The following is a 22,379-nucleotide window of genomic DNA, read 5'->3' on the forward strand; positions in this document are numbered from 1 at the left end:
ATTAATGCTTCAAACTCAAACTGTCACCTGTGTTTGAAAAGAGGTGCTTTCTCACAGAAGTTACGTCTTCTAGACATTCCATTCTGGCACTCATGGATATCATTGTGACACAGAGAGAACTTTTTTTTTTTTTTTAGTTTCATATCAGAGACAATGCCAGTCTGTTTTTCTTTTTCCACTCCTGCAGACAGCTTTTGCCCCTGTGCGACCTGTACCTCGAAGCTTCAATTAAAATACTCAAAAGACACTGACCGTCTAAAGCAAGGTTATTATCATTAACGAAAACTAGAATTGTAAAAACATTTTCATTAACTGAAACAAATAAAAACTATAATTAAAAGAAAAAAACACTAACTAACTGAAACTCAGTGTGTTTACAAAACTAAAACTGATTAAAATTATGGATAAAATTCCCTTCGTTTTCATCTTTGTCAATGTCGGATTGATACGAAATTGATTTATTTCACTCGAGCAGTTTTCTGTGCTGTCTCCATACGACACTTTTTGCTCCGTCACTTGTGTTCACTTGTGGTTTCCAGTCGTCTTCTGGTCCCCACTCTACCTGGAAACATGGAGACTAAAGCAGCAGAGTCCTGTCTGGGATTGATTTGAATACGACCACAGAGAAGAAGAGAAAAGAGACGACTAAACTAAAATTAATATGAAAACTAAACTAAAACTAAGCATTTAGAAAAAAAGAAAACTAATAAAAGATAGCAAACCTGCTCTAAAACTGAATTAAAACTAATGGAATTAGAGAAGTCAAAACTAAATAAAACTAAACTATAATGAAAAATCCAAAACTATTATAACCTTGGTCTAAAGACCTTGTTTTTGTTTTTTTTTTAAAATTATTTCTGAGGAAAAAAATGAAGTTTTTTTCCACAACAGCACCCATCAATGGTCATTAATCACAGAAAAAGTAACGAAATACAAAAAATGTAACAAATGTACATATGAATCAACTCATAAACCCAGTTTGAGGAACAGAAGGAAGCAAAGGCTCATCTAGTCCCGCCCCTTCTGCACTTTATAGTGTCACATTCATAACCAAAAATATGTCCTTCATCGGCTATTTATCAAATTAAATTACAGAAAAAGGAATAACTAGTCATAGCACCTTTATATTGGTTGTATATTTAGATTCATAGATTTTTCTTTTTTTGAGGTTAAAGTTAAGGTTTTATACCAGCTTTAGTGGTCATTCCTCAGAAACCATGTTTAAACCAGACCAAACGTGTGTGTAGAAGCCAATAATGTAATTACAGCCAATAACGTAATAATGCCCGTAACGTAATAAATTTGCCAATTTTAAAATGTAATAAGCCAATAACATTATAACTTATTGGCTGGTTATTACATTATTGGCCTAGTTTAAAAAAAAAAAAAAAAAATTTGCAAATGTAATAACTGAGCCAATAATGTAATAAGTTATGTCACTGGCCCAAAGTTTGTACATTATTGGTTCAGGACTTTTATTACATTATTGACCTGTTGCATTTTAAAAATGGCAAATTTATTGTTAATGGCCGTTATTACGTTATCAGCTGTTATTGCATTATTGGCTTCTACAAAGTGAAGAAGACCCACACGAGAAAATATCAACAATACTAAAAATGACAACCATAGTGATAATAATTACAATGGTAATAATAACTGGAACCAGAACTGAGTAAACTGGAAAGACAGAAAAACAAACAAATAAACCCAAAAAGTTACAATAAAATAAACAAGACTTGTTAAACGAGGAGAGACTTGCATATATCATCAGACTACAGAAAGCAACATATGCGAAGATCGATGGAAAAAATGGACGATATACAGGACGATAACCGATACTATGTTTGAAATGTTTGTTGTAAAATTTCAAAAATGAAACAATAAAACATAAATTTAATAAAAAAAAAACTGAGAAAAAGGAAAAACTAGTCACAGCACCTTTATATTGGCTGTACATTTAAAGTCAGATGTATGGGTTTTTCTTTTTTTAAAGGTCAGGTTTTCTATCTGCTTTAGAGGTCATTCCTCAGAAACCCTGTTCAAACCAAACGGTGACATCAGCAGGTTTTTATCCCTAATGTCCCGTACCATGAACTCAAATATCCATGGGTGCAGAAGATGACTGTCTATCATTTGGAACATAATTATGATATTTCCACAGGCCCTGGTACAGGCGGTACTCCACTACAGTCGGTGTTTTTCTGCAGACACGTCTGTCGTCAGCATCTGCTCCAACAAACAGGACTGGGTTTCATTCAGGACTGTCACATGACCTCTGACCTGCTGACTCATCAGGACGCCCACCTGATTAATAATCTAACGTTTCAATGGATCAGTGAAGTGAATCCTCCGACTAAACAGAAAACTATGAAAGCACAAGGTTTACTTTCGAACATGAACCCTTCCAGACCCACAGCTGCTTCTGTGGCACTTCCAACACGAGCTTTTTCATACATTGAACTTTTCTGAGGTGATTTATCATCATTTGTAATAATATTATCCTCTGTATTTTGTGTTTTTCAGTAAACAAGTATTTTTCTATTTTTGTTTACTTACTTATTTACTTACTTATTTGGTTATTTACATACTTATTTATTTACTTATTTACATACTTATTTATTTACTTACTTATTTACATATTTATTTACTTATTTACATACTTATTTACTTATTTACATACTTTTCTTATTTACATACTTATTTACTTCTTTACATACTTCTTTACATATTTACTTACTTATTTACTTATTTACCTACTTATTTACTTACTTATTTACTTATTTACCTACTTATTTACTTACTTATTTACTTATTTACATGCTTATTTACTTACTTATTTACTTATTTACCTACTTATTTACTTACTTATTTACTTTACATGCTTATTTACTTTATTTTTTGTTCTAACTTGTCTTGTCCTTCATCCTAACAGCAGAATGGTAGTCTGTCTCTTTTTGGTGCTGAACACATTTGTTTGACCAAAGGAAACTTGCTAAAGTGTGTGAAACTCCCCTGGATATTCTATTCTGAGTTTAGTTGAACCACATTTCGATGCCGAACCTGACATAAAGGAACAGGGAAGGAGAAGAAAGGGGGAGAAGAGAAGGAAAGAGTGAAGGAAGAAGAAGAAGGTGAAGACCCTCACAAGAAAATATCAACAATACAAACAATAACAACCATGGAGATAATTATAATGGTACTAACTAGAACAAGCACTGAGGAAACTGGGCAGAAAAACAAACAATAAAACAAACAGTTTGAACAGCGGATGTTTGGGTTTTTAAGGGTTAATAATCAGCTGAGACAGAATGAGTTCACTGTATGTTTTTCTCACATGGGGGAACACTGCCCCCTACTGTCTGTTTAACGTGAACAGAATACAAGACCACATGAATGAAGTTTACAGCATTCTTTATTCATTCAAAATATTTGAAAAATATATTTTCACAGAGGCACTCAAATAAATATTTTACATCTCATGAATCGGTGCCAGTTTTTTTTTTTTTTTCCCATCATCCACATGATATGCAAACACACAGCAGGAAAAACAAAACAAAAACAATCCTGATATCTTTTCAGAACAGTTCAAGCAGTTTCTGATCACAAAGAACATCACAGTCAAAAGGCAAAAGAAACAGATTCTTTTTACATGGTTTTGCAGAACCATAACGGCTCCCAGCTTCATTCACAACTTGGTCTAAATCCTCCGTTTCAGTCTCATAACGTGTGTTTTGTAACAGATTACTCAATCATGGCATCAGCTGAGTTTGATTGTGTTGTTTCACATTTATTCCTTCATTTAACCCTTTCATGCACAGTGGTCACTCCAGTGGTCACTCCAGTGGACAGTTCTCCAGCTGTTCTCTTGTATATTCATAGGTTTTGTTGTTTTAGTTCCAGATCAGCCAACACAGTGGACACTCATGCACCATCCCATAATAATACACTGACATTCAGACCGTTACTGTAACTTTGTTGTTCTTGGTAAACCTGATCTGCACTGACATGTTGGAGTGTAAATCAATGCTTGTTACTGTTAACAGACTGTAATTAACCATTTTTCTTAAACAGTTTTTTTTTTGCATATTGTCTCCATAAAGAGAGAAATAACTAAAATTAGAATATGTTAAAATGTGACAAAACATCAGATTAGATGCATTTAAAAAATCATTCTTTTCACACTGTATCAGTAAATACATGTTTCTTTGCTTCAAAAATTAAATGCATGATGTCCAGCTGAGTGGATATTTTTGCAACTCCATGAAAAGTAGGTTCATAAAAAATTTTCAATCACATTGTTTTTTTTTTGTGCCTAAAGAGGAATAAAAACACTGAGGAAAAATAACTTGAGGTAAAAAAAAAAAAAATGGTATTCAAAATCTCTGACGGGACATTTTAGAGACAATTTGACCCACATGTTTACTTTTAAATTCACTTTTGCTTTAGTTGGACCATCAGGGATTATCCAAAACAAGGAGCTACTTTATACTGAGATAAATGTTGGAATGACAATCAATTAAAGTTCACTCTGACGGGACATGACTGTTTTGATCCATTAAGGTTCTCATAATTCATGCATGAAAGGGTTAAAGCAGACTGTGACAGTAAATCAGTAAATCCAGTACAGAGTAAGGCAAAATGAAGTACAGACACGAGGAATCAACCAAACATAGAAAAGACTTCAGCGGTCTTCAAGTGGAGAACCACAGCTGACACACGATGGCATCATCTGGTGGAACATCGTCAAGTACGTGATTGATGTTTTAGATCCAGCCCTTATTTTCCCTGAAGGAGTGAACGGACCCAGCAAGGTTCAAACACTTTTGGATTTTTCATTCTAGTTCAGTTTTATTTAGTTTGGACTTTTTTTTTCTCTAATTCAGTTCGTTTTAATTCGTTTTTAGAGCAGGTTTGATAGTTACCTCCGCCAAGGAGGTTTGTCTGTGTGTGTGTGTGTGTGTGTGTGTGTGTGTGTGTGTGTGTGTGTGTGTGTGTGTGTGTGTGTGTGTGCAAGATAACGCAAAAAGTTATGGACGGATTTGGATGAAAATTTCAGGAAATGTTGATACGGACACAAGGAACAAATGATTAAGTTCTGGTGGTGGGGGGTGGCACTGATCTGCCTTGGCGGAGGTCTGCTCTCTGAGTGCTTCTACTTTTGTCTGTGTTCAACATATTTCTTTCATAAATTATGAAATAAAAACAGGCAGGCAAAAAAAAAACAAAAAACTTCACATATTCAGAGGAATTTTTTAGATCATTTTTTTTTCCCGCAACAGAAACATTGCAGTGTTTTGTAGTTTCTAATCCCCAAACAGAACTACAAACTACTGTCAACAGATGGAACCTGGAGTGAAAATGATCAGATTTTGACATTTTTTCAGAAGTACTGAGGTTTTGTTCATAGTGGTCAAACCATAATGTTTACAATTGTATATAATTCTGCATTTTATATCAAATGTACTCATTTAATATTACGCTAAGTCCTTCAAATACAGGCACTGAGACACAGTTCAGTCTAAATGCCCTGGACTTTACAGTTTTTTTTGTCTGTGCTCAACATATTTCGTTTCATATATTATAAAATAAAAACAGGCAGGCAAAAATAAATGACAATTAAAATTGTTCACATACTCAGAGGAATTTGTTTGATACATTTTTTCGTGACGTTGCAGTGTTTTGTAGTTTCTAATCCCCAAACAGAACTACAAACTACTGTCAACAGATGGATTTATTTAGTGAAAATGATCAGATTTTGACATTTTTTCAGAAGTACTGAGGTTTTGTTCATAGTGGTCAAACCATAATGTCTACAGTTGTATTTAATTCTGCATTTTATATCAAGTTTACTCATTTAATATTACGTTAATTCCTTCAAATACAGGCACTGAGACACAGTTCAGTCTAAATGCCCTGGACTTTACAGTTTTTTTTTGTCTGTGCTCAACATATTTCATTTCATCTATTATAAAATAAGAACAGGCAGGCAAAAAATAAAATAAAATAGTTCACATATTCAGAGGAATTTTTTCAATCCTTTTTTCCGCGGCTGTAGAAACATTGCAGTGTTTTGTAGTTTCTAATCCCCAAATAGAACTACAAACTACTGTCAACAGATGGAACCTGGAGTGAAAATGATCAGATTTTGACATTTTTTCAGAAGTACTGAGGTTTTGTTCATAGTGGTCAAACCATAATGTTTACAATTGTATATAATTCTGCATTTTATATCAAATGTACTCATTTAATATTACGTTAATTCCTTCAAATACAGGCACTGAGACACAGTTCAGTCTAAATGCCCTGGACTTTACAGTTTTTTTTGTCTGTGCTCAACATATTTCATTTCATATATTATAAAATAAAAACAGGCAGGCAAAAAAAAAAGACAAATAAAATTGTTCACATACTCAGAGGAATTTTTTGATACATTTTTTCGTAACATTGCAGTGTTTTGTAGTTTCTAATCCCCAAATAGAACTACAAACTACTGTCAACACATGAAACTTGGAGTGAAAATGATCAGATTTTGACATTTTTTCAGAAGAAGTGAGGTTTTGTTCATAGTGGTAAAACCATAATGTCTACAAATGCATTTAATTCTGCATTTTATATCAAATTTACTCATTTAATATTCTGTTAATTCCTAAAATACAGGCACTGAGACACAGTTCAGTCTAAATGCCCTGGACTTTCAGGTTTTTTGTCTGTGCTCAACATGTTTTGTTTCATATATTATGAAATAAAAACAGGCAGGCAAAAAAAAATCACAAATAAAATTGTTCACATACTCAGAGGAATTTGTTCGATAGCTCTGTACAAAGAAAATAAATCACAGTATGAACTAAACTAGATAGTGTAATTAGCAATAAAAACACCAATGCTTAGGCAGTTTGTACAAATAATTTGAAATTGCATGCACTGATCAGGGTCTGCGATGCCTCTGCGTCTGACAGAAGAAGCATGGTGTTTGTTTGACCTTCATCAGATCTGTGAATGTTCTGGAACCTGTGCTCTCTGTGAACCAGTCCAAACTGAAAACACCACCCAGGTTCTGGTCTGGGAATAAGAGTTCGATCCCCTCCAGTGACAGACACTGAAGAGGATGAACAGAACAATCCAGATGAAAGAGGAACAGGTGAAAGCTACTGTTGAATGTCTGTGTTTTCCACCTCAGAGCAGGGACGACAAACTCACTTTAGTTCAGGGTCCACGTTCAGCCCAGTTTGAGCTCAATGAGGCCGGACCGCGAAAATAAAAACATAATAAACCTACAAATAATGACTCCAGATTTACCTCTTGGTTTAATGTGAAAAAATATTACATTCTGCCTATAAATAACAAATCCAAATTTCTCTTTGTTTTAGCGCAAAAAATAACATTAAATTCTTAAAATATCTAATATTTGTTAATGTACATTTTTTCATGATAAAGTTTTTCTTTTTTTGCACTAAAATAAAGAGAACAATTTAAAGTTGTCATTACTTATAGGCAGAATGTCATATTTTAATTCACATAAACCAAGAAGAACATTTGGAGTCATTCTTTATAGGTTATTATTATTATTATTATTATTATTATTATTATTATTATTATTATTACCTCCGCCAAGGAGGTTATGTTTTTGCCAGAGTTTCTTTGTTTGTTTGTTTGTCTGTCCGTTAGTGTGCAACATAACTCAAAAAGTTATGGACAGATTTGGATGAAATTTTCAGGGTTTGTTGGAAATGGGATAAGGAAGAAATGATTAAATTTTGGTGGTGATCGGGGGTGGGGGGGCCCACGGGGGGGCCACTGATCAGCCTTGGCGGAGGTCTGCGCTCTCCGAGTGCTTCTAGTTATTATTGATATTATCATTATCATTATTATTATTATTATTATTATTATTATTATTATTATTATTATTATTATTAATAATAATAATAATAATAATAATAATAATAATAATAATAATAATAATATTCTACTTCAGATCAGATTGGTGTGTATGTGCCTAAACTTCAACACCCTCCACTGGTCATATCTTTTGCAAATTCCCCCCGTGGGTCGGATTCGAACCTTTGGGGGCTGGTTTTGTTGGACACTCCTGCCTCAGAGGTAGAATTCCACAGTAGCTTCTAACTGCGTGTGCCAAAGGCAGAGTTGTTCAGACGTACGGTGTAACAGGTCAGTTCCAGACGGTTCTGCTCTCACGTGCTGTGGTTTCTCTGCTCAGCTGCTCGGACATGGCTGACTGTGTCTGAACTGCATGATGTACACAGCCGTCTGATGCCACCAGTAGAACATGACCACCACCAGGATGTGCCACACCTGGTGACTGGCACCCAGGTAGTTTAACTGACCTAGACCAGGACAGAAGACACACTTTAACTGACCTAGACCAGGACAGAAGACACTTTAACTGACCTAGACCAGGACAGAAGACACTTTAACTGACCTAGACCAGGACAGAAGACACACTTTAACTGACCTAGACCAGGACAGAAGACACTTTAACTGACCTAGACCAGGACAGAAGACACACTTTAACTGACCTAGACCAGGACAGAAGACACACTTTAACTGACCTAGACCAGGACAGAAGACACACTTTAACTGACCTAGACCAGGACAGAAGACACACTTTAACTGACCTAGACCAGGACAGAAGACACTTTAACTGACCTAGACCAGGACAGAAGACACTTTAACTGACCTAGACCAGGACAGAAGACACACTTTAACTGACCTAGACCAGGACAGAAGACACACTTTAACTGACCTAGACCAGGACAGAAGACACTTTAACTGACCTAGACCAGGACAGAAGACACTTTAACTGACCTAGACCAGGACAGAAGACACACTTTAACTGACCTAGACCAGGACAGAAGACACTTTAACTGACCTAGACCAGGACAGAAGACACTTTAACTGACCTAGACCAGGACAGAAGACACACTTTAACTGACCTAGACCAGGACAGAAGACACTTTAACTGACCTAGACCAGGACAGAAGACACTTTAACTGACCTAGACCAAAAGTGACCTAGACCAGGACAGAAGACACACTTTAACTGACCTAGACCAGGACAGAAGACACTTTAACTGACCTAGACCAGGACAGAAGACACTTTAACTGACCTAGACCAGGACAGAAGACACACTTTAACTGACCTAGACCAGGACAGAAGACACTTTAACTGACCTAGACCAGGACAGAAGACACACTTTAACTGACCTAGACCAGGACAGAAGACACACTTTAACTGACCTGGAGGACAAAAGATGTTCAAAAAGTACTAATACACACACTGACAGAATTTAACCAAGTTGTATTAAAAAAAAACAAAAAAACAAATAAAATAATTGGTATAATGTCCCTTCTGCTGCAGAAACATTCAAATATTAACCCCTAGTGGTCTGAGTCTATTTTGTCCGTTTTTCAGTCCTTTTGATTTGGCCTTTATACACTACAGGGGTTGGATAAAATAATGGAAACACCTTCAAAAATCAACAAAATATAATTTAATATGGTGTAGGTCCGCCTTTTGCGGCAATTACAGCCTCAATTCTCCGAGGTATTGATTCATACAACTTGTGAATTGTTTCCAAAGGAATTTGAAGCCATTCTTCAGTTAGAATACCCTCCAACTCTTTTAGAGACGATGGCGGTGGAAATCGACGTCTTACTTGAATCTCTAAAACTGACCATAAATGCTCAATAATGTTGAGGTCTGGGGACTGTGCCGGCCATACGAGATGTTCAACTTCATTAGAATGTTCCTCATGCCATTCTTTAACAATTCTAGCTGTATGGATTGGGGCATTATCATCTTGAGGTGAAGGTGTTTCCATTATTTTGTCCAACCCCTGTATATAAACAAATGTTTACTATACCCATGTTTGGGATCTGTTTTTTCAGCACAACTTCATCTGTCTCATCTGTTTATTATTTTTTCCACTTTAACCTACTATAAAAACACAAAAGGACAAAAAACACAAAAAAATATAAATCTGATTTGAAAAACGTACATAATTTTTTACATAAATAACACACAGATGCTTAATGAACCTTTTCAAAGACTTTAAAAGTGAATATTGGTTCCAAATATTAGGAATATAAAATTAAAATTGTAATAAATTAAAACTCTATTCAAATATTTGACATAAAAGCAGATCTGTACATAGGCGTTTTTTCCCCTAAAAGTGCGGTAATCAAACACAGTTATCATGACAATTAGAATTTAAATGGTAATACCATCTGCAATTTTACCGCAGTTTATCGTAAAACCGGTAATGGTTACATCCCTATTTACTAATAAAAAAATACATGGTGAGTTGAGAGAGACAATCACATACATACATACATAAAAGATAAATAAAAGACATGACAAACCGTCTATAATAATATACATGATATAGCCTAAATGTCCTCTAACATTTATGTTTATTTGCAACATATTATAGCAAACTATTACATGATCAAAAACAAATTAATTTTAGCAAAAAAAAAAAAAAATCTCTGTTTTGAATGTCTGGGGTCGCCAGAAATTTGTGATGTTAAAATGGGGTCAGGAGCCAAAAAAGGAAAAAGGCTGGAAACCACTGGTTTACTGCATTAGACCATGACCTCATCACTGACAACAGCATGTTCCTCCCCTCAGGACATGTGTCACATACAAGATGAGTTACTAAATGAATGAAGGCTTTTACTCAGTTATGAATCAAAATATGGGTGATGACAAAGGGCTTACCTATTCATATTGGTAATATGGGTATAATAATAATTACAATAATAATAATAAGGTATAAATAATGTCAACTCTGAAATTTTCTTTATGTTTAAGAGTGGAAAAAAGTATATTATGAAAATATTTACATCTACAAACTCTCCTTTAAAAAATGTGAATAGAATGAACAAACTAAAATTTCGTACGAAAAATAACTGCAAATTTAACAATATTCTGCCTGAGTATCATTTACACATGTACATTATAATTTACATTACAATTACAAATACACAAGACATTTAGTAACAGGCAGAATATTGGCAAAATTGCACTTGTGTCTCTTAAGACATTTCATGTTCATATTTGTTCAGGTTATTCACATTTTTTTGTGAAATGATAGTTTGTAATTGTAAAAATTTTCAAGTAACTTTTTTTTTTTTTAACACTAAAACAAGGAGAAAAAATTGGAGTTGCCATTATTTCTAAGTTATTATGATGGTATTTTACTGAACTGAGCCACTTGAGATCGAACTGGGCTGAATTTGGCTCCTGAACTAAAACTGATTGTTAACAGGGCTGTGTATCGGCAAGAATCTGGCAATATGATACAAATCACAATACTAGGATCACAATATGATACATCACAATATATCATGATACTGTTAAAAAAGCAATTTTTTGTTTGTTTCTTTTTTTTTTATGATTATTTCCTGGAAGAATTGAATTACAACAGAAATATGTACAAATATAAACACATTTTTACTTGATCAGAACAGAATGTAATGCTATATCACACAAATTTCAAAGGAACCAACATCTGCCTCTCAGACAGTAAAAAGTGCTTTTAGGATGATTCAAATAACCATTATTTAATAAAACAGTGTTAAATAATAATAAATAAAATATAAACAATAAAGAAAAGCAAAAAACAAAAATGAACCTCCACAATAATTTGAATAAATACCTAAAAATATCAATACAGTACTTTTTAATATCAATAGAGTATTGTGAAAGTAATATCGCGATATTTTGCAGAACTGATATTTTCTTACAGCCCGACTGGAGATATGACGTTTTGAACCCGGAGCAAACAAACATGAATAAAAATATAAAAATGAGGTGGGGGGGCGTTATATTTCTGACCATATTTTCAACATTTTTTGTCCTTTTTCAAAACAAAAAAAAAAACTGCCCAAATCTGTGGGTTCTAATCCACAGACTGCATTAGCATTATAAGTAAGGGTGAGGATGACCCCCACCTGAACTGGATGAGGAAACGGGGAGGACCGAGGGCGTGAGAAAACCAGAGAAAACACCTATGTATAGATCTGCTTTTATGTCAAATATTTGAGTATAGTCTTAATTTATTACAGTTTTAATTGTCTATACCTAATATTTGGAACCAATATTCACTTTTAAAGTCTTTGAAAAGGTTCGTTAAGCATCTGTGTGTTATTTATGCAATAAATTATATACATTTTTCAAATCAGATTTTATATTTTGTGTGTGTTTTTTGGCCCTTTCTGTTTTTATAGTAGGTTAAAGTAAAAAAATAATAGACAGATGAGATAGATGAAGTTGTGCTGAAAAAACAGATCCCAAACATGGGTATAGTAAACATTTGTTTATATTAGAGCTGAAATGAATAATTGATTAGGTGCTTGAAGCAAATGCAAAAATTCACTATTCGATTAATCGACTCAAATTGATTGAAGGGAAATATTCTAAAGCAGTTTTTCTGAATTGAAGCTTCTTTGTGTGTCACAATAAGCGTCCGTGTGAAACACAACAGTGGAACCAATGTTTAACAGCAGAGAAATGAAGGAAACAAAGCTGAAGATTCAGGAGAACTGTTGTTGAATGTTTTTTTTGGATCACTGCGAGTCGATTAATCATTGCAGCTCTACTTTATATAGTATATAAAGGCAGAATCAAAAGGACTGAAAAACGGACAAAATAGACTCAGACCACTAAAGGTTTTCAGGTTTAAACTCACCAGGGAAATAGCGCTCAGGGATCTTGGTGACATAGAAGAGGAAGGCAGATCCAGCGATCAGGTACATAACTAATACACGAGGCAGGAACAGCTGCACAGGAACAACAGCAACAACACGGTCAGTACGAGTCAACCGTGCACCGTAATAAACAATAAGTACAATGAGCACGAAGCTACGACCTGACCTGTACGATATCCGACATGAACCCTCCAGTAAGCCAGACCCAGTGGAACGCTGGGATCACGCTGACGCCGATGACACAACAGAAAATGGCCACGCGTATCCTGTGCCAGTCGCTGCTGAGGTAAACAGGGTGGACCTGAGCGCAGAAGACCCCCAGGATGAGCGACAGCACCGTCAACAGGTACACCTGCCGCCAAAACTGAAAAACAGCACACACACGCTTCTGTTAAAGCAAAGGGTTCAAACATGTGGACCACGGGCCAAAACCGGCCCCCAAAGGTTCCAGTCCGGCCCACGGGATGAATTTACAAAGTGCAAAAATTACACTGATGATACTGACAGTAGAGCTGTGTATCAGCAAGAATCTGACAATACGATACAACTCACAATACTAGGATCACGATACGATATACAGTTGAGGACTAAATTATTGGCCCCCCTACAAAAATGTCATTGTTTTAAAGGTATTTCCCGAGTGCTTTTACACAGAGCAACACATTTTTAACACAGCTTTTTCAGATATCCTAGTTTTATTTTGGATGCTTACATGATTTTAGTTTGCACACAGAAATGAAAATATTCCACAAAAAACAAAAAGTACCAGGGTCAAAATTATTAGCCCCCCTGATCCTAATAGTCAGTTGTGTTTCCTTTTTGCTGGATAACAGCCTGCAGTCATAGTATTTTTTTATTACAAGTCTCTGACACTTTTTTGAGGAATCCCAGCCCATTCTTCTTTGGCACATCTTTCCAGCTCCTCCAGATCTGGTGGCCTTCTGGCATGGATGTTCTTTTTTTAGGTCACCCCGAATATTTTCAATGGGATTTAAGTCGGGGCTCTGTGCAGGCCACTCAGTTCCATTCACTTTGGTCTTCTGAAGATAGCTCTTCACCAACAGAGATGTATGTTTTGGATTGTTGTCATATTGGAAGATGAAGCAGTGACCCAGACCCAGTGTTACTGCTGACTGCTTAAGGTTTTCTGTCAGAATCTCCACATCTTTCTTTGTTCATGATTCCTTCCACCTTGACCAGATTTCTAGTTCCAGATGCACTATAGCATCCCCACAACACAAAACTCCCACCACCATGTTCCACTGTAGGGACGCTGTTCTTTGGGTTCTATGCCTCTGCCTTTTTTCTCCAAACATAAACGCTGCCTCTATGACCACAGAGCTCTAGTTTGGTCTCATCAGACCATAGGACACACTTCCAGTATGCAGAATGTTTCTCCAGGTTCTCATGAGCATATTTAAGTCTGGCTTAAAGGTGTCTCTTCTTCAACAGTGGACTTTTTCTTGGTCTGCATCCTCTCAGTCCATTCCAGTTCAGAGCTATAGTGACTGTCTTCTTAGAGACTATGATTCCTGATGTGGCCAAGTCCTTCACCAGTGTCTTGGCAGTTGTTCTGGGCTCTTTAGACCCATCTCTTACTAGTTTTCTTTCCAGGGTCTTTGAAATCTTTCACTTCCTACCTCTGCAAGGCTTGTTCTGTACTGTGGGGCTGTTTTTGAATTTCTGGATTCTACTTCTCACTCCAGTTCTTGACACTTGGAAATGCTTGGATTGCTTTGTGCATCCCTCTCCTGCTTTGTCTACATCAATAATCCTTTTTCTCGGGTCCAAACAGATTTCTGTAGTTTTGGGCATGGTGCTTTCTCAGCTGACAGCTCAATGAGCCATACTGAGGCTTTTAGACCATGTTTGAACTTAGATGTTCAGTGAAATCACTTGATTCACCTGATCACTTTTAAACACATCACCTGTTACACATCACCATTACAGCACATCATTGCACAAAAGTGGTTTGTGCCATGACTTCATAAATGGTCATTTCTTAAAGGGGGCTAATAATAATGTCCCTGGTTATTTTAGTTTTTTTCTAAATAATGCTGTTTTGGTGTGCAAATATAAATAATTTGTGCCTTCCAAAGAAAACTAGTATGTTCAGAAATGCTATGTTGAAAATTCCTTGCTCTGTTAAAAAAGTACTTAGGAAAATCTTGAAGAAACTTAAAATTTCATAGGGGGGCTAATAATTTTGTCCTCAACTGTATCACAATATATCATAATACTGTTAAAAAGGCAATTTTATGTTTGTTTTGTTTTATAAAATGATTATTTCCTTGAAGAATTGAATTCCACCATAAATCTGCACAAATATTAAACACATTTGTATTTGATCCCAACAGGATCTAATGTTCTATCAGCAAATGTTCCAACTGTGTTCAAACTGAAATTCTGTTTTACAGACATTCCAGTTTCAGATCCTGTTCAAATGTTCAGATTCTATTAGTTCACAACTAACATCAGAACAGGATTTGAGTTCAATCCCAACAAAGGAACCAACATTAGTGAATAAAAGAGTGTGAAATAAGAATAAGTAAACAAAAAACAAAAACAAAAAAACATAAATGAACCTCCACAATATCTGCATTTGAATAAATACCTAAAAATATCAATACAGTACTTTTTAATTTCGATACAGTATTATGAAATGAAATATCATGATATATTGCAGAATCGATATTTTCTTACAGCCCTAGGATAACCAGGTGACAAAACTGTTTCCAGATCAGTGTTGACACTCACTGCGTTACAGTAGAAAGCGTAGAAGATCCCAGGTACGTAACAGCCCAGGATGCCCACCGATATTCCTGCGTAGTCCAACGACAGCCAGCGTCGAGACGTCCTCTCTGATCGGTGGCAGGAGAACAGGTGATAACCCACTGAACACAACATGCACACCTGTGAAGAACACAAGAGTCAGAGTCCAGACAACTGCAGAAGTTTACAGCCTTTCTGGAATCATTAGTTCATCAGGATTCCCTTCCATCTCTTTAATGACTGTAACCCACAGGTGTCAAACATGCGGCCCAGGGGCCAAATCCGGCCCACCAAAGGGTCCAGTCCGGCCCCTGGGATGAATGTGTGAAATGCAAAAATTACACTGAAGATATAAACAATCAATGGTGTCAAAATCATTTTAATTCAGGTTCCACACACAGATCAATGTGATCTCAAGTGGGTCAGATCAGTAAAATAGTATCACAATAACTTATAAAAAATGACAACTACAAATTTTCTCTTTGCTTTTGTGTAAAAAAGTGAAATTACATGGAAATGTTTACATTAACAAACTATCCTTTAACAAAAAATGTGAATAACCTGAACAAATATGAACAACCTGACATGTCTTAAGAGAAGTACAGTATATGCAATTTTACCAGTATTTTAGCTGCTACTAAATGTTTTGTGTATTTGTAATAGTAATGTCAGTTGTAATGCACATGTGTAAATGATTAACTGATAAACTGAAGCAGAATATTGTTAAAATTGCACTTGTTTTTCTTAAGACATTACAAGTTGTTTATGTTATTCTGATTTTTACGGAAACTTTGTAGATGTAAACATTATTATAATATAAATGTACGTTTTTCACTGTTATTATTTGACTGGTCCGGCCCACATGAGATCATATAAGAGGGAATGTGGAACTGAACCAAAATGAGTTTGACAGCCCTGCTGGAACGGATGCACTTACCTCATTCAGTTCAGACGAAGGTGAGAGAAAATGACAATATTCATCTACATGAATAACGCACTGGTACATTTACAGTCCCACTATCACCTGTTACACATTCTATTACACAAGGCCGACACACAACACAGGTCACTAGGCTGTACCATCCCATCTGCTACCAGTGAACTACACACCAGTCATATTTAGGCTTTAATAATAATACTGCTACCACTGGGCCCTACCTGCACCGCAGTTACACACCTGGTGAGATACAGATGAAGGGAAAACACCTGGAGCAGGACAGGTAGAGCTACATGAATGTGTGTCTGCTAACACAATGTGAGAGAACACCACTGTATTATCATTATCATTCTTACACCACCCCCGAAGGGGAGGCATGGGGTACTGTTTTTGGTTTGTTTGTTTGTTTGTTTGTTTGTTTGTTTGTTTGTTTGTTTGTTTAACACTCTAGCAGCAAAACTATTGGTTGAATTCAGACCAAATTGGATTTCTAGACCATCAGTGACCCAGAACAGATGTCATTACATTTTGGGAACAGCAGATCAAAGTTTAAATTTTTTATGAATTTTATATATATATACATATATATATATATACATATATATATATATATATATATATATATATATATATATATATATATATATATATATATATATATATATATATATTCTCCTATTTACTTATTATGGATGAAATTTCAAATGTCTATAAAAACATGAATTTTGTTTTAAATTAGGCACCTGATCTGCTGACATCAGCACACGCAAAGACATGATGACATCAGCTGGATCCATGCCAAAATAAGATACAATATGTGCGAGGGGAGGGGTTTGTTGTGTCTGGAAACACTTGTTATTATTATTATTAATATTAACAATAATAATTATGGAGATTATAATAATGATAAGAAGAAAGAGAAGAAGAACAATTTCACGACAACAGCATAAAATAACAAGAAAAGCACTCAGAGAGCGCAGACCTCCGCCAAGACAGATCTGTGACACGCCCCCACCCCGATCACCACCAAGTAGTAGTCACAGTGACGGGCCTACCTGGAAGCAAAACAATCCAATGGCATAGATGACATAATCCTCTCTGTTTGCTCCAGAGGCTGGAAGGACTGAAGACAGATCATTCACCGCCAGAGAGAAGAAGAGCAGGAAGCCCAGCAGGTGGCTCCAGATATTCACCGTCTCATTAGACAGAATAAAAATACTACAACAGAGAGAGAAAAAAACAACACAAGTTCAGAGCTATAAACGTACCGTGTATGTGAAAAACCCAAATGAGTGCCTGTGTGTGTGTCCGTTTATAACCAGCAGCAGACTGTGGGAGTATGTACACTGTGAACAGAGGTGAGTGCAGGTGAAGCCCCACCTCTTCAGGCAGAGTTTGGAGGGCAGGTGAGCCCTGTAGCCGTCTGTGATGTAGGGGTTGTCTTTGAGGAACAGGGGGATCTGCTCGTAGGTGTACAGTCTGATGCCCTGGGGTATCAGCACCGGCCAGTGGTGGTAAGAGCCCAGCTCTATGTAGTGGGCCGTCTTCAGCAGCTTCTGGGGCATCTTCAGCAGCATGGTGTTCTGGGCTCCTCTGGTCCAAGGCAAGTGGAGGATGTTAAGGCTGAAATACAGACAGACCGCTGGGGCTCAGTAAAAGGCTCCAGCCCAGCTCATGGATTCATGTCATTATTAATGTCAGTGGCATGTTAGTATGTAGGGATGCAACCATTACCGGTACAACGATAAACCGCGGTAAAACTGCAGACGGTTAGTATTACTGTTTAAATTCTAATTATTGTGATAACTGTGTTTGATTATCGCACTTTTAGGGAAAAACGCCTATGTAAAGATCTGCTTTTATGTCAAATATTTGAGTGTAGTTTTAATTTATTACAATTTTAATTTTCTATACCTAATATTTGGAACCAATATTCACTTTTAAAGTCTTTGAAAAGGTTCGTTAAACATCTGTGTGTTATTTATGCAATAAATTATATACATTTTTCAAGTAGGATTTTATATATTTTTTTAGTTTTTTGTCCTTTTATGTTTTTATAGTAGGTTAAAGTGAAAAAATAATAGACAGATGATATAGATGAAGTTGTGCTGAAAAAACAGATCCCAAACATGGATATAGGAAACATTTGTTTATATAGTATATAAAGGCCAAATCAAAAGGACTGAAAAACGGACAAAATAGACTCAGACCACTAAGGGTTAATATTGGAATGTTTCTGACACAGAGGGGACATTGTACCAATTATTTTATTTGTTTTGTTTTTTTTTTTCAAAATACAACTTGGTTAAATTATTTCAGTGTGTGTATCAGTATTTTTTTTTTAACATTTTGAGCACAAGTTCAATAACACCACAATAATAATGATAATCTTGATAATTTTGGTCACAATAACTGTGATATGAAATGTTCATATTGTCATACCTGCAGCCAGACGATAGTCTGGTTTTGTCTGTCTTTTATGTTTTGTTTGTCTCTTCCTGTTTTATTTTGTTAAGTTTCCCCTCATGTGTCTTGTCTGTCGTCTTTACTTCCTGTTCCCTGATCATCCTCACCTCTGACCTGATTACCTGTCTCCGCCCTGATTTGCTCCACCTGTGTCTAGTTGTCTTCCCTCCCTTTTGTGTATTTAAACCCTGTCTTTTCCTTTGGTCAATCGCCAGTTTGTAACTCCAGTAGTTCAGACCAGCGTTCTTGACCTCGTTTGTTTGCCTGTTTTTGACCTGTTTTGGATTCCTCGGTTTCTCGTCTTCTGCCTGATCCCTGTCGGTTTTTGTCTGCCTCATCTGATCTGGTTTTGACCTTCTCGCCCTGACTACCGGTACGTGAGTTTGCCTAGTCCTTAAGTCCTGTTGCTCGATTGTTAGCCTGCCTGTGTATGACCTGTTTCCGTCCCTGACCTCCCTTTGCTTTTCCCCAGTCGGGGAAAAGACTCCTAACACCGCTCGGGGAGACGGGCTGCTGCCCTCGATCCGGAGGACGAATCAGAGGAGGAAATCTCCAACCATTATCCTCAAGATTCTGTCACTCATAATATTTTTTCACCTGTGTGTGAACAATAAATCTTTTGGAACTTATTTTTGTTGTCTGAGTTCTGCATTTGGATTCTGTGTTTGTACTAACGTTATCACACATATGGTTCCATCCCTATTAGTGTGTTTATTCAAAAGTCATTAAAAATGGTTATTTTTAACAGTCTACACTATCTCATGTTGTAGTTCTTAGTGATGGTAGAACTACACCTAATTAGACCATTTGAATTGAAATAATGTATTCTTTATTATTTTCTGCTTCTTGGAGTCACTCCTGATGGCCTGTGTAAAGGTGACAGGTACCTGAGGATCTTCTTGGCCGTCTATTTAATTAGTAAAACATTCCCGTTGTACAGGATGAACAGTAATAGTAACAGTCACTGTACACTGACTACTAGAATGTGTTTGGATTCATATGTCTGTTGGATCTGTGTGTGTGTTGCACGTAAAACTAGGATGGTGTTGCATTATCATATGTCAGTAGGTTGTATGTAAATTTGATTTTTGGGATGACAACCCTCCTGTTGAGTAACAGAATCTAATAGAACAGTTAATATGTTGGAATGCAGGGGAGTCAAATGTGTCCCCCCAAAGGTTCCAGTCCGACCCCTGGGATGGATTTACACAGTGTATAAATTCCACAGTCCAGGCTGTGGAACTCATTTTAGTGTGGGTTCCACATCCAGACCAATCTGATCTACAGTCCAATAAGAACAGCAGAAGAACCCACACAGAAGAATGACTGCAGATTTACTACTGGGTTTGATGGGAAAATAATGACATGTCTGTAAATAATGACAACTGCAAATGTCTGTCTTTGTTTTGGTGCAAAACATCACATTAAATTATGAAAATATTTCCATTTCCAAACTCTCCTGTACCAATAAAATGTGACTAACCTGAACAAATGTGTCCAACCTGAAATGTCTGTATTAAATTCAGTCCAGTTTGAACTCTTTTCTTCCTGTTCCTCAGTGTTTAGTGTCTTTGCAGATCTGATCCAGAATGCACATGGACTAATGAGAAGTGGAGGAAGAAGACTGAGAAAATTACACTGATTTTTATGAAGAAATTTAATTTTTTTCAGGTTATTCACATCTTTTTTGTTTGGATAGTTTATAAAAGTAAGTATTTTTATAATTTAATGCTTTTTTTCCCCACTAAAACACAGACATAAATGTGCAGTTGTTATTATTTCTAGGTTCTTCTGTTCTTATTTTGCTGGTTGGGTCCACTGCAGATCAGATCAGACTGAATGTGGAACCTGAAAGAGCAGGAGTTTGAGAACCCTGCTGTAATCACTGTCCTGTTCATGTGTTGTTTACATGGAGCCTGTTTAGCTCCAGCTGGAAATACTGTCATTCTCCATCTCAACCCCCCCCCCCCCCCTTTTTTTTTTGTTTTTTTTTTTTAAACAGTAACTACACTCAAGCAAGTTCACAAATTAAAAAGACCTTATTATTCCCTTTATTTGATAACACATTAATAACGAACCCCCCCCCCCCCTTTAGTGCCAGAGCCGTTTATTTGTTGCCCTATTGGAGGGCTAGCCTAGCTCATGCTAATGCTAATGCTAACGCAGACAGGCACCGCTCACGGCAGCTACAGCTGAGTGGAACCCGGCGGAAGGACTCACCACTGGGCTGTTACTGCCCACAGACTCCCACTGCACAGGCAGCCATGTCCGGAGGGCTTCCAGCTCCACTGAGACTGACTGAAATCACATGGTAAATGAAATAAAGCCCCAGAACCAGCCGCAGAATCCAGTTAAACGCCAAAACTCAATGTCTTCTTCTGTGATGTTATGATCAGCTGTAGAAGCCGCGCGACAGCGCCCCCGCGTGGACACAAAGGGTAAAGGCCCACGAAGAAGAAGAGAGAGGAGGAGGAGGAGGAGGAGGAGGAGGAGGAGGAGGAGAAGGAGAAGAAGAAGAAGAAGAAGAAGAAGAAGAAGAAGAAGAAGAAGAAGAAGAAGAAGAAGAAGAAGAAGAAGAAGTTCTGTTTGTCTGTTAAAAACAGTGGTAATTAGTGGAAACGGTTCCTAGTAAAACAAATGAAGAAATATAGAAAATAATAATATCTATATAGAAAATAACTTCAGATTCAAGTTTATTTATGTGTCATTTCAGCAAATAAAAAAAAATACACAGAAATGAAATATTGTACTCACTGTCAGCAGCATTTAGTAAAAATAGTCTAAGTTACTGATAAAATAATAAAAATAATAAAATACTGATATAAAAATAGCGATAACAATAACACCCCCCAAAAAATTACTTATAAATAACTACAAAAAGTTTTATTTCTAAAGTGCGCAGCAGTAAAGTGCCAGTTTAAAAGTGCATTCTGGGCTCAAAGTTCAGCAGGAGTTCATTCTAACGGCCTCTGGATTAAAACTGTTTCAGAGTCTGGTGCTCTGGGATGGATGTGTCTCCTGTGTGATGGGAGGAGGGTAAGGGTGGGTGGGATCATCCATGAGGTTAACTCTAAATATTTACCTGCTCTGCCTCCCACTGCTTTAACTGAATGTGCAGTAACTTGTTGTTATCTCAGTCTTATTACTTTTTTTGTTGTTTTTTTTTATAATACTCTATTTTACAAATGTGTATTTGAGTTTGTCTGTTAGCATTAGCATTAGCTCAACCATTTGTATTGAGCTAATGCTGTGTTTATGTTTTGTATCTGTCGTTTTTGTCAAATCTTTCTTTTTCTAACTCAGGGAAATGCACAAGAGTTCCAGTGTACCCATACTGCTATGTATCTGCAGATGGTAAATAAAGTCTGTTCTATTCTATATGTAAATAGTCTGTATAGTTGTTTATTACTATTATTGTTTGTTTTTTTCACTTCTTTTTATGGGGTTTTTCCAAATACAAGTACATTTCAGACAAG

At 36.3% G+C, this 22,379-nt stretch overlaps 1 protein-coding gene across 1 annotated transcript; it reads right to left on the minus strand.

Moving 5' to 3' along the window:
* Positions 1 to 7,949: 7,949 nt before the first annotated feature.
* On the minus strand, positions 7,950 to 21,271 carry LOC115429216 (progestin and adipoQ receptor family member 3-like). Its single transcript, XM_030148492.1, has 7 exons — positions 21,124 to 21,271; positions 17,818 to 18,060; positions 17,493 to 17,655; positions 15,486 to 15,641; positions 12,895 to 13,092; positions 12,710 to 12,800; positions 7,950 to 8,342 (listed from the first exon to the last, which is right to left on the minus strand). Exons 2-7 carry the CDS (start codon positions 18,012 to 18,014, stop codon positions 8,212 to 8,214), a joined length of 936 nt encoding a protein of 311 aa, XP_030004352.1. The 5' UTR covers positions 18,015 to 18,060; positions 21,124 to 21,271; the 3' UTR covers positions 7,950 to 8,211.
* Positions 21,272 to 22,379: the final 1,108 nt, after the last annotated feature.

Source organism: Sphaeramia orbicularis, chromosome 12 (assembly GCF_902148855.1).
Source record: "Sphaeramia orbicularis chromosome 12, fSphaOr1.1, whole genome shotgun sequence".
Classification (NCBI taxonomy): domain Eukaryota; kingdom Metazoa; phylum Chordata; class Actinopteri; order Kurtiformes; family Apogonidae; genus Sphaeramia; species Sphaeramia orbicularis.